The 14095-nt window shown below is 40.4% G+C and overlaps 1 protein-coding gene across 1 annotated transcript; it reads left to right on the top strand.

Annotated features, from left to right (window-relative positions):
* The first annotated feature begins 121 nt into the window (after nucleotides 1-121).
* Nucleotides 122-14002, top strand: LOC106957358 (heparan sulfate glucosamine 3-O-sulfotransferase 6). The gene is made up of 3 exons (XM_015048665.1): nucleotides 122-231; nucleotides 313-1015; nucleotides 12773-14002. The coding sequence occupies exons 2-3, from the start codon at nucleotides 492-494 to the stop codon at nucleotides 13389-13391; spliced, it is 1143 nt and encodes a 380-aa protein (XP_014904151.1). The 5' UTR covers nucleotides 122-231; nucleotides 313-491; the 3' UTR covers nucleotides 13392-14002.
* The last annotated feature ends 93 nt before the right edge of the window (nucleotides 14003-14095 follow it).

Genomic DNA, 14095 nt, shown 5'->3' with positions numbered 1-14095 from the left:
GGTTGAATACTACTTTTTTTGTTTGACATGATTTTTTTTTTGGTTGAATACTACTTTTTTTGTTTGACATGATTTTTTTTTGATTGAATAATTGTGAAACAAATCTAACTCCATAAGGGCCTGCCATCCGCCACTGGAGTGAAGGGTGGAGACTTGCGAGGCGTGTCAACCGAGGGGCAAATGAAGAGCGCCGAGGAGCGAAGACCTCAGAGCGCACCAGCGCGCTACCAGGTCTGGGCATATAAACGAGCTCGCGTGAAAACAAAGTGATTTCCAATTAAAAGTGGTTTTGTGTGTACGTTTCATTTTCAGTTGACAAACATTGTGAACTTCACTTCTGACAAATAATCGCTGCCAAATGGACTGCCGAGCTGAGGGAAGTTCTACTTATTTGCGCAACAGGTTCTGCTTCATACAGATCCGATCCATGTAGGAGGAAGAAGCATGTTGTCAAGGTTTCGGTCCTTTCGCGTCCAGCAGGAGATCAACTCATGGGATGTGGCGGCTGCAGAGTCAGGCTTAACTTTGGAAAGGTGCTCTCCAAGGTCTCCGTGTTCCTCACCATGGTCCTAATATTCACTTATTTCTTCTACTGTCTCGCTGGACTTTGCGATTCGGCTCCGAGGACTTTATACAGCCAACAAGCCGCAGACGGGGGCTATGACAACCTGGACGACCGCAGCCAGGTGCTGGTGGACCTCCGGCCGCCTCCGCCTCACCACCCCGGCGCGCAGCGGCAGCTCCACAAGCGGACAGCCTCTCAGGACGCGCTGCAGGTGGACGCCGAGCGGCAGCAGCAGCAGTACGAGCCGGGCAGCGTGAAGGAGACAAACAGCATCCCCGTTTCCAACACCTACGGGACTAAAAAGCTCCCAAATGCCATTATCATCGGGGTGAAGAAAGGAGGAACCCGCGCCCTGCTGGAGTTTTTGCGCATCCATCCGGACGTGAGGGCGTTTGGCGCAGAGCCACATTTCTTCGACAGGTTCTACGACAGAGGGCTGGAGTGGTACAGGTAGGCTGCTTACAGATGAACAGGTTGTTGGTTCACATCTAAATTTCATGGAAACACAACTGTTAAAGTTGCTTTAAACTCTTAAATTAAACCAAGAGTTTTAAAAACAACACACCAGATACATACAAAAAAGTGAAGGACAATAGACGTAGCTTTTCTCATTAAGTTTTTGTACACGATAGCTAACAGGATGTACCCTGTGTGCTGTGTATTTACTTGTTCACCAAATTATAAAGAAGGCTCAGTAGATAGAAATTAACCTTGTTCCAATGGAAGAAGTCTCATCTGCTCATATAAACTGTCTTACAAATTATGTTACTCAAAAAACACAAGGAAAACATGCCACACTGCCAACCTATGATTACAATACACAAAGTGTGTTGAAAATATTAATGAAACAAAAATAAAGCATTAAATATCCAAATCTATGCAATCAATCAACAAACCAGATGATTCTAAGAAACTGAAAATGAGTTCAAATAATTTTTTTGAGAACCAGATATTCAAAGATACAGTCCAGTTTTGGCTGATTTCCCACGAACAAACATTCACGGACAGTTTCTCCCGTTTGTTTGTTAAATCTCTGGTTTCCTTGTTTCCCATATTGCCTGTACTTTCTATCAGACATTTCTCCTATTTCCTCTCATCAACTTCTGTCACTTGCCTTCTTCCCTCACAGCTGACCACAGTTTCTAATCAGCCTCCTGCTTCTTGCTCGGCAATCAATATTAAATATTTGCTTTTATGCCACCAGCCTGTTTCCTCGTGGTCTCCTTCTTTTGATTTAATTAGGATTCGCTGCTGTATTTTAGTTCTTGGTTTTACTTGTTTTTATGTAAACCTTTGATTGTCACCTGCCTGCCTCCTGTTTGAAAATAAACACCAAACGTCAAACCATACATAGGGAACACCATCCTGTTAAAAGTTGAGCGCCCCACGCATATGTGCTGATGTGTACTGTGAATAAACGAGCCAGAACACAGACAGACTGATGTACTCGGATCAGCTTCACACGGTACGATCCGTGTGTGAGCTGCACTGTAGATCAAAGGGTCCCCGGGGCCCCAGAGGAGCTGTTCATCATCCTGACGCCCATTTATAAACCATTTACAACCCACACTTCCACCTGTCATCCTGTGTTTGCTCTGGTTGTGCGCCGCATAGGAAACCAACTATGATCACCCTGCAATGTCAACAAAAGCTCTAAGTTGGATGTTATCTTCAGCTTATGCAGATGTGACGATTTGATTACAGTGCATGATTCTGGGGGGGCTTGGGGGGGGGGGTTCTAATTAGCTTCTGCTGTAGCGGCAGCAGCTGATTATGGATTGACCTGTTTGACCAAAACTGTAACTTATATCTGGGTTCAATTAAGGCTCTGAAGAGGGTTTTAGCTCAGGACGAAGCTGATCCTGATCATATCCAGATGTTCTGCAAGCTTCTGAACCTGGTCCCAGCTGAGCTCTCATCAGGCTGACAGGACAATGGCATTGTGAGACCTCTGAGCTCGAAAGGTGCCACGAGGAGAGGCGAAGGTTATGACAGGGTGAGGAGCATTATCAGACACAGATTTCAGAGGTTTCTCAGATGTAATTCCACCCTGTCTTGCCATTCTTCATAAACTCCTCGCTCCGCCTTAACGGAGCATATTTGGCCACATGGAAACAGTTTCGCCGCTGATAATTTTAACATGTTGAAAGATTTCTGTTCCTTGTCTGTCTCTCTATGCACCGTATGAATTTTTTGCCATTTCCTCCCCCCGTATCCAACACTTTTACACACAGGGTTCCTCCTGTTTCTAATTACCACATTTGCATCCCAGCTTTCACACATTCTTTTCACATATTTTACCCCCTCTGCCCCCCCCCGACACACACACCCCTGTCCGATGCGCTTCATCCTAACCCCACCTCGCTTCACTGTGTTCCTCTCTGACAAAGTTCCTATGTGTGAATACCTGTGGCAGATCTGGTGCTTACATTATGTGTTTTTGTGTGTTTAACTCATATGTAAGATCTTGATTAGCGGTAGAGTAGGAGGAAAAACTGAAAACTTGGTTTATTAGTGCAATTTTGCATGCTAGTATAACATGACTTATCTATCTGAACAAGCAAATTTTTCACAAAGACTTTCAGAAAAATAAAATAAAAAATAAATTAATAGCTAAAATTAAAAATAGCTAAAACCCTCTTCAGAGCCTTAATTGAACCCAGATATAAATTACAGTTTTGGTCTTTATTTTTGATTATGGATACACATATATTTTTAAAATCTTTTTTTGTTGCTTTTATGCAAGTTTGGTCTTTGCACGTTCAGACAGTGATTTGAAAAAGTTTTCTTCCATTTAAATCTTGTACATTTTGTCATGTAACAACCGCAAACTTCAGTTTCTTCAATTGAGATTTTACGCGACAGGGTTATACAATGTTTAAAGCATATAACAATAAAAGTTTTCAGTGTTTTCCACCAATGATATCAGAAGGGTGCTTTTACCTCCAAATATTTTGTGACTTGGAGTCACACGTTGCTATTGGCTTGTATTACTAACAGTAACTGGCCTCGTTATACAGCAACTGGAAAATCCTGTTTTTCTGACTTGCAACTAAAGTGTCACATCTTTTAAAGCCTCTTGAAGATTTCCACTGAGGATTGAATGACCCATATGACGGTTTGGGAGATGCTAAAGATTTGTTTTATAACCGAACCATCCTTTAAACATCTATAAAAACAAATAGACTTTATTTATGATAGCACAAAGAGTCTGCTACCACATGTCCTGGATGGAAAAAGAATAATAATTAAAATGACATATGAGTTTAACAGATGGGTGGAATTTGTAAGCTGTCACAATGTGAAAGTTTGATGTCAGTTGTTGAAAGTATCAAAGTGAGCTGCACTGGTGAAGACACACCATAGATTCAATAACTGTCTCAGACCCATTCATAAATGCTTGCTCTTGCTTTTATCTTTTTTGGTGTTACATGTCTGTATTTCCATCCCATCCTCTTGTTTGCATGTGGGCACTTAACTCATTACTGGAACAAGAAAACCCACAAACATTGCATTTAAAATGAGGCGAAGGTTTGAAGAGTTTGTGATGTCGTGTAGCTCACATATGGGATTTGTCAGCAAAAACCCACAGCTTTTCGTGAGACAATGGCTGTTGTTCTATTTTTTTCTTGTCTTGGCGTATGAAATACTTTAATTGTGTTTCTTATTATAGCAATGCTGCTGTTTATTTTATTTATGTTAGGTAAAAATCTACCAAGAAGCCAAGTTCATTTTTTAAAAGCAGCTTTCGATTTTTGAGGGGAAATGTTTAGCTATTTGGAAAACTTGTTTTTTCCCCAAAGTAAAATCAGTAAAATGGGACCAACTGTATGGATGATCCACAGGCGTAGCATCTAAGACTGTAACCATTCAGACTGCTGCTGAAAGGTAGGATAAATCATTTAAATCAGGACATGCGAAGGCTGACAGAAATGCTGTACAAGCCAACTCTAATACTGTATTCTTTTTCCAACTATGTTTCAAATTTCTTGATCAAAATATTTTATTTAAACATAAAAATTGGTAAACCCAATAGAAAAAAACCCAACACAAGATATGATTATGAACATGTTATAACAAAAAAGATCAGTTGTTTCTTTCATGCTTTGAAAAACACCAAACCAAAAATTGTATGTCTGTCTCTCTCACATGCCTTCTTCTATCCAGGAGGCCAAGTTCAACTAATCATCGCGCCAATCTTGATTTTTGACAGCTGAGGTTTTGGAGGTGGACTTTTATGGTCATGGGGCAACATTTTCCCAAGTGAGGGCAATTTTACCAATGACTCCTTCAACATTAAGCCCTAAGGCCATTAGTGACGGAGGCTCGGTGCCCCTGATTGGCGTAGCAGACCAGGAAGTGGCTTCCACAGTGTATAGCTGTAATGTGTTTTAATGATGGTGGGTTTTGGCCGTAGTTGGGTTTAGGTGGTGTTCTAAGGTTTGGGGAAAAGCCCACACTCAAACCCCAGATGGGGTGAATTATTATAATTTAAGGCACATTGTGGTTCATTTTGGGGTGCTTGTAAAAATTTTGGAATAGTTTCACTTAGGTCGTTTTAGGTCTGTGAGAAAAATAGTCAAAGAAATGATGGTTCTGTTCCAGCGGATGCCTCAGATGCTTGGTAGTCATGCTCGGTTGCACTGCAATTTCCAGCGAAGGTTAGCATGGGCCAAGAAAAAAGCTAAAAACAATGACACAGTCAAGAGTAGCTTGGTTAGAAATCCTACAGATAAGACTTTCATCGTCTTCTAACTTTTTTCACCTGTATCAGAGTAAACTTGGACATCAAGTTTCAATGTCAAACCAGTTTTTTCACTCTTTTATGCCCTTACCCTATTTATGTCTTCTCCTGAAATGGGAAACCTATATTAACTAGGGGTGCACTGATTGCAGTTTTCTGGCGGATCATCAATTGCCGATCTTTAAAAAGCCTGACCTGCTGAATTTTTTTTTTTTTGTTTGTTTTTTCCAGAAATGTTGCTAAACATAGCAAAGTTGCTGAATTGGCAACAGAGGAGCGACTACTGTTAACTGCAAAAATAACCTGGTGGTCTGGTCTATCGGCCAAACCTCTCTTATGGGAGAGCAGAAGAGGAGAGTGAATGATTTAAAAATCAAAGATCTAAAAATCAAAGCTAGGGGAATAATGTAAGTACTGGCTGACCAGCGATCTCCCAAAATTAAGGAAATCGGCCCAGATAAATCTGTGCACCCCTAAATTAACATTTTATCATGCTGAAAAAGCTTCTTCTAGGTCTATTTTTTAAGTACTAACACACCGAGTCATTTAATTGTTGATCCACAAACAAGACATTTTAGTGAAATTGCTCAGACTCACTTTATTTGTGGTTTCTCATTAGTAAACAAGGACGCATTGGTCAGTTTTGCTATTTTTACGTCCGACAGCCCTTATCGTCACCACCACTCGAGTTAACTTCAGTGTTGATGGGCAGCGGTTCGGTCAAGCTAAAATAGTCCTTGATTCAGACTGCGTGTACTATATTGGAAAATCATCTGACAACCCAGCCAGTGCTGAGGGCTTTAATGCATAAGCATATTATAGTTACTTTTTACATAAATACACTCGTCCTAAATGCAAAGTTTCCCCTTTATCTGCAGTAGTTTACTATGTTTGGAATATTTTTGCTAGCATTTGCTAACTTATGTTACAAACAAAATCACCTGACTAGAAACGAAAGCGTAAATGTAATCAAAACTTGATGATCGCATTAAGGAAAAATATTCACCAAAGTTACATTTTCCCCCTGGAGAGGATATAAACGTCTTAGCACTGCAGGATGCTCAAGGTAAACTTTATGCCCCTTAATTGAATACAAGAGAATAAACATCCTGATTAAACCTGAGGGGGACCGTGGATATCTACACTTAATGGCAATCGATTAAATTGTATTTCTGTCTAGAGCAAAACCCAGTTATACTATCATATTTATAGTTTAAAGATTGGCCATCGATGTATTTGCCAGGTTTTCTGCGCTGCTTGCAGATTTTCCTGGATAATTGCTAAACCTCTAAAGCTTGTCTCTGCCTTAAATAAATTAACCTTTTTGCTTTAAAATAATACTTTTACTTGTGGATTTGTGAATCACTGCCTCATCTCTTCACTACGTTGCTAAATTACAAGCTCTAGAAAGTCAGTGTTACCATGCGGGTTAGCTGGATTTGTTTCTTAGACTTTTCACACTACTCCACTTTAAATCTGTGCTCTAATAACTTGTTTAGATGGATTTAGATTTGTGTTTTATTAACTTGTTTAGCAGCCCTGAGGCTGAAATGATTCATTGTTCTCCCCACCCACCATCAGCCTGTATGCAAACAAATAAATCTCAGCTTTAGTGCAGTCGTTCACAAAAGTATTTAAAGTTACACTGATGTCATTATCATTCATCATAATTGTGGTGCATGCATATTCTGAGTGCAACAGCTATGTGCATTATTGAACTTCTCTGGAAGGCATAGACTTCTAAAAACTCCTAACTTTAATGGACACTACTTGTCTTTCCCCAGGCATCAACAAGCCTAAAGTACCAACATACATTACTCCTTTCCTTTCTAGATGGCCACTTCAAGTAGTTTCTGTGAAAATTCAGCACTTAGGTTTTCTCAACTGGAGGTCAGCTTTTCACTTAGTCCATTAATGCATTATTAATTGTGAGGGTAAGCATCCTCTAATGCCTGCGGTATGAGCTAGTGACAATATTATTACTCGCCGTCAACGTCCCAGGACGTAATCGTCCACTTAGAGCCATAACGAGACTCATATTCAGCTTATAGCATAAAGTAAACATATTCATACTCCTTGAACGTTTCTATCACTTTACAGCCAGAAACTTCAAAGTATTTTATGTGGATTTTATAATTGTGAAAGGGAAGGAAAATTCTACATGATGTTCAAATGTTTTTTTTACACTGACATCTGAAATGTGTGGCAGGCTTTTGTATTTAGCAATCCTTAGTCAGTACTTTGTAGAACCATCTTATATTGTTTCATGAAACCTATTTGTGCTTTAAACTTTGCCACCACTTTCTCCCTGACCTGTCTACTCTCTTTGTGAATCAAGTTTATTTATTAATTAGGTGACTCTTAACTGCAGGCCATTGAAGTTTTACTTAGAGGAATATAACTAAAGGGAGTCGAATACAAAATGCATGTCAGACTTTTCAGACTTTTGAATTTCTTCTTTTTGGGGGGGAAATAAATGAAAACCGTGTTTTGTCTCCCTTCCACTTCACAATGATGTGCTACTTTGTGTTTGACTATCAAATAAAATCCCAATGAAATGCATAGAAGTTTGTGGTTGGAACTGTGAAAACACTCCAGAACTATGAATGCTTTTGCAAGCCACTGTAAAAGAAAGAAGTGGGCTAACTCTGTACTTCAAAAGTCTTTGTTTTTAATTATTTGAACAGGAGCTGACTGGCTGTTTTTTTTTAATCAGTACATTATGCTGGAATAAATGCTGACATAAGCTAATGGGTGACTAACTGTGACCAGAATGGATGAAGAATCACCAAAAGTCCCAGAAGAGGAACAAACAACCACATTTTTCACAAAAAAAGTCAGACTTCTTTTCATTTTGAAACCACACTGTCACTTCACTCCCAGTATTTATATGCCCCCCTCTCCTCCTTCATCATCAGAAGTGATGACAAGCACTATTTCATTCAGATATGGAAGTTCCCACTCATCCTGTTCGGCAGTCCATGGCCTTAAGGCTTCCTCTGTCACCCTTTGAGCACAACAACAACTCTGCTGAGAAATGTTTCCCCCTCACATTGTTTTTTTTTTTTTTTTTTGGTTTTTTTGGTTTTATTGCCTTGATTTTCTGCCAGCTTTTTTAATTGGGTCCCTGCTATGAACAATATCAGGGATGAAAAGACGCCCATTGTAACAAAACTCTTCTCTAGGACAATCCCCAAAACTGTTTTTATGTAAATGGTCCAGTAAGTGACATTATTATAAGCCCTAAAGTTACCAACCTGTTTTTGATTGAGAAAGAGACATGGTAGATTTAGATTTTTAATGGTCTTGTTTCCTCTCTGATCACACACACTTGATGTGCAGCATGCCTTTTGCTAAGGTGCTGCAGGGGTGTAAGCTGGAGCACTTCAGTGGGAGAGCCCATAATCTGAGGGGCAGGAAGTCTGTTGGCCACATCCTCGCAGAAAAGGTTTTTTTTTTTTCTTTTTTTTTTTTTATCTAATTGTGTGATCCAGACTGCTTCCAGCGTATCAGCTTTGTAATCAGCTCTGTGGCACTTCGGGGAGGAAAAAAGCGTTACATCCTTTTAACAGCAGGGAGTTCCAGACTCGTATAGTTTGTCAGCAACGCTTTTTTTTTTTTTTGATGGGCTAAATAGAAAACATATTTGTTCTCCCGAGTCTCACGTTTATTCACAAAACAAAGACTTGCCAGTTTTTTTTGCGGGTTAAACGAGAGTTTTTATTTGCACCTGGTAAATAGGATTTTAAATGAATCATCCTTGACATATTTACAGTACTCCTTATCGCCAAATGCAGACAGATTTATGACAGGAGTTGCTACTTATTGATTCTCAGTTAATGAGACTGATTGATCAATAGGGTGACAGGCGCTTGGAGGGAGAGGGGTAAAAGCCACAACTCATTAACTATGCATGAGTATGGAAAGAAAACTAATGGTCGCTATCCAAAGTGTCACTCAACTGAAGGAGTGAAGGACAAACCCAAAGCCCGTGCATGACGAATCAGAGGGCAGACGCTAACTCACTTACCAGTAAACACCATTACCTCTGTGCCCACGTGTGAGCGCACAGTGAAAACCATACGCATTGCAAGCACCGAGCACAATCTGTCACACGGAGACAGACGTATTGATCAGACCCAGATAAACAGAGTGAGGAGGCAGAGGATAGCCTCGTGCAATTGGATAGTGATCAATTAATGGTCTTTTATTATGGGCATTGTAATGGGCTGAGATGGCTCACCTTGAAGTAAACACGAAAGACTTTAAACTTTTTTTTTTTTTTTTAAACTCCTCCCTCCAGAATGTGATAGGATAGACAGGATATCCAGCCCTCTGTGGAACAATAACGGCTATTTCTATTCTATTTGTTTAGCAAGAATTTATTCACCTTCATCCATCTCTGGAGCCCACATAAAGTTTTATTTGTGTTCCCTCTTTTAGCTACATCAGTTGCTGTTTATTACAAGCTATAAGTAAATTTAGTGCCCTGTAAAATTCCCCTGAAATGTCTTGAAGCTTACATCTGCGCAAAAGAAGATAAAGTCGCCTCGTACACTAATGTGAATATTAAGGTGAGGGCACCCCCCTTTTGAGGATGTGCAAAAAGCATCAGCAGATTTAATCAGTGAGGAATAAATGCAACATTTACTAGAAATGATTGTTTTTCAACTAACTTACTGGTACTACTGCTAGTGACCTCTTTTATTCAGGTCTTCTTGTTCTGACATGTTATAAGGTCGCAGCAAGCAGGCAGAGAGAACTTTGACTATTCGTCTTTGCACAATTTCTCTAAACTGGCCCACAGCATAACACATCCTCCACCATACATAAAGCTTTTCTACGTAACACTGCAGGCTGATTTGTTTCACTCAAACCAACCTGCCGTTTTGGTTGCAGAAAATCTTAATCTTTGTCTCATCCGACCAACTCAAGCAGTTCCCGTTCCAGTTCTGATGGGGTTCATTAAAATCCACATATTTATCTTTACGATGGTAGGACAGAAATAACCCACTTCATATGTAGATGGTGTCTAATCGTTGTTTCATTGGAAACTTAAACAGGACGCTTATTAAAAGCTCTTAGATTCATAACTATTGTTTTACATTTTTTTTCAAATGAATAAGCCAAACACATTCTTGGAACTTTTACTATGATGTGGAGGTACCAGAAAAGTTAATATTTTATCATATGTTTACAGTTTTAACAGGCTCTTTCCATACTCAAACGGTTCAGTACATGATCCGCGTCTCGTGATGTCAGGGATATTCTTAGGTGCTGATAAATCGGTTATATCGTTCATGTTTTGCCACCTTGAAAATGTATTAAGGGGCTTTTTGTTTACATATGGATACAACAAAACACAGCTTCATAAAATCTCTTTCCTGTGGATGGGAGATACCAACGTGGCAGAAAAAGCCTGTTTCAGAAAAGCATCCATGTCAGAGTGGACTGGTCCTTAAGCGTCTTCACTAAATCCACTCTAAGTAACGATAAGCTCATTTGATGCCACATTTAAAGTGACAAAATCAAGCGAATTCCCGCCGATAGTTGAAACTCTCAATCCATATATTTGTCTGTGGATTTGCTTGATCCACCTCTTTTCTGAGACTTTCAAGATGTTTGCTTTTCACATTCATGAAGTTACACTCATGTACTCATTATTCATCCTGACTAATGCTGCTTTTGACTAAATGATCCCAACTGAAGCTTTAGACATCTGCTTCTATCAGCAACTTAAAAAACCATAAGTAACATGTCCAAGTGATATCACCCAGTGCTAAAACGAAACAGATATTTCTCTCAAGGGCTCAAAAAGTAAAGATTATTTGTTTAATTAGTTCTCTTCCTAATGCAAACTTATGAAGAGAAGCTGCAGTATTAACGCAATGCAGACTTTTGTTTGCTTTTCACTAATCATCAAATCGGTCTTTGATCGTCAAAAGTCTCGCAGGGGAAATAAATCCCCCTCAAAACTGCATCTACATTTCTGAACGACCTCTTATTATGGCCATTTGGACTCAATTGAGGCTTCCAATGTGAAACAAATGAAGCCCAAATGCTCCGTTACTTGTTTATTTTATTGGAAACCACATGAATGCTCTCCACTTCCAGTAACACAATAAGATGTATGTAGCCAAAATGGCCAATAGACAGTTCCTCCTCCGTTTTAATCATTGCTCATCGCCGGTTTCTCAGGCGAACCGACTCGCTTCTGAAATCTTAGTCTGCCACAAGTCTGGCTCACGCGGCTCTCCTGTCAGTCACGAGCACATCTGAGACCTGAGTGGTGCCCACAATGTCTGTTTGATAGATGGACTAGAAATCAAACCACAGAAGAAGAAACAATGTGCTCAAACGATACCACACATATGCCGTTTGTGAGCTGCCCATGAAACAAAAATAAATAGATAAATCGGTTTATTGTTCTACGGGCGCAGATTACTTTACATAACTCAGAACATATCATGACATTCCAGCTCACACAGTATTTGTGTTGGTCTATTGTGCAGAGTGTGTCCCCCCCACCCCCTCCCTGCCTGCACCCCCTCACAGCCATATGTTTAACACACTAGCTGAGCTCAGCAGCTGGACAGCCCGGTCACACTTCCTGCAGACATATTGGACTCTTTAAATACGTGCAGGAACAGGCAGGGGAGGCGAGGATGAAACAGGGTGGGCGCTTTGCTCTTGCAGGAAGAAGAGGGGGTGGAAATCTGTAGGAAATTGCTGTTAAGTGGTTCTTGAGGTTTTGTGGTTTTAGACTCATCAGACCCCAAGTGAGCGGATGGTCCTGCTCTGCAGACCTTCGGGTGAGGTTTTCGAAGGGGCTGCAAACAATAACACGGTCTTGGATCCAAACCTTTAATCAGACGTGAATTGAGGTGATTTAATGAAAGAAGGATTGGGGTTACTAAAATAAGTGTGTGATTAAACTGGCAGGTTTGGCTGTAGCTTCGCTCCTTCAGGTATAAGAGGTTAAAAACCCATTCCTACCCTTTGAACTTTTCACTTTTTTTTCTCTTTTTTATTTATTTTTTTTACATGAGAACCACAAACATCAATGTATTTATGAGGGGTTTTATAAGACTCAAGTGGAAGGAAAAGAATTCAAAAATATTTTATAAATAAATCAGAAAAAGCGTGGAGTGCTTTTGAATGAGACCAAATTGCTGTATTTGTCACAAGACTAACAACAAGAACACAACGTATTAGCAATGAAACATGGTGTTGGCAGCATCATGCTGTGGACGTGCTTTGTTTTTTAGCAGAGACGTGAAAGGTGTGTTAGAATGGTCTAGTCAAAGTCCACATTTATTGACATGGCATAGGAATCTAAACAGCAAAATAAGAAAAGCATAAGAAGTTTGGCGTGAGGGATGTAAGGCTCATTGAAGAAACGTTCTGATGAGTGAATGGCTTGGATCAAAATACCTAACTGGAAATTTCTTCTCCCCATCTAGAAACCTGATGCCCCGGACTCTGGACGGCCAGATCACCATGGAGAAGACACCGAGCTACTTTGTAACCAGGGAGGCTCCCAGTCGTGTTTGCACAATGAACCGCCACACCAAGCTCATCGTTGTCGTGAGGGACCCGGTGACGCGCGCCGTGTCCGACTACACCCAGACGCTCACCAAGAACCCGGGTCTGCCGTCCTTCCAGAGCCTTGCCTTGAAGAACTCCTCCACGGGACCGGTGGACTCCACTTGGAGCGCTGTGCGCATCGGCCTCTACGCCAAACATCTGGAGAACTGGCTCCAGTATTTCCCCCTGTCTCACTTTCTGTTTGTCAGCGGTGAGCGACTCGTGTCCGACCCCTCCGGGGAAATGGGACGCGTTCAGGACTTTCTGGGCCTGAAGAGAGTCATTTCAGACAAACATTTCTACTTCAACCAGACTAAAGGTTTTCCCTGCTTGAAGAAGCCAGAGGGGAGCAGCAGGCCCCGCTGCCTCGGGAAGTCGAAGGGCCGACCTCACCCCCAGATCCCGTCCGAGGCTCTGCAAAGACTCAGGGACTTCTACAGACCGTTCAATCAGCGTTTCTATCAGATGACTGGACAAGACTTTGGCTGGGACTGATGAACGACGATCAAGTCTGCCTTAAGAATAGCCTCTTGATGTTTCTTTAAAGTTTTATAAATCTAAGATTCTCAGGGAGGGGTAAAGGAAAGGCAAAGATCTTTTTGCCTGCAAATGCAACCTGACATGCAGCACTCATAAACTGCAACAGTTTAGCTGTAGAGGTGGAGCTGAGATGGACCCAGTGCTGCTAATATGCACATATACAGATTGAGGACTTTAAACCACTCTCATATGTTTCCTTTTGGTTTGAAGGTTTCACTTTCTTTCTTTTATCTCGTTCTTTGTTTATAAGACGACATCATATTTATAGTTTATGTTGATATGAATAATACGTTTTTATAATAAAAAAATAAACCTTTTATTTATTACCATGTACTGTTTATTACATGGCAAAGAAAGACGTAAAGTGGCTTAACTGACAGGACATTGGGAATAATGTCACACTCAGCAACGCTTTGACACTTTCATTTTTTTTTGTTCTGCTTTCGTTTTAACCCAAAAAATCGGATGATTTGCTACGCAGTGCAAACAATTTGTATCAATTGCAGTTGAAATACAATTTATACCTCAAATGTAAATATTCAATTAAATCTACACATACAAATGTTGTTTTTGGTGTTTATTGCCAATTTTTCTAAATGCCATGTGTTTCACAGAGAACCAGCTTTATCTGTTAATCACAAATGGTTATAAAAGTCATT

The sequence above is a fragment of the Poecilia latipinna genome, unplaced genomic scaffold, assembly GCF_001443285.1.
Source record: "Poecilia latipinna isolate Pla-1442-1.1 unplaced genomic scaffold, P_latipinna-1.0 Scaffold42, whole genome shotgun sequence".
Lineage (NCBI taxonomy): Eukaryota > Metazoa > Chordata > Actinopteri > Cyprinodontiformes > Poeciliidae > Poecilia > Poecilia latipinna.
The sequence above is the reverse complement of the archived record's forward strand: the minus strand, read 5'-3'. Positions and strand labels throughout refer to the sequence as shown.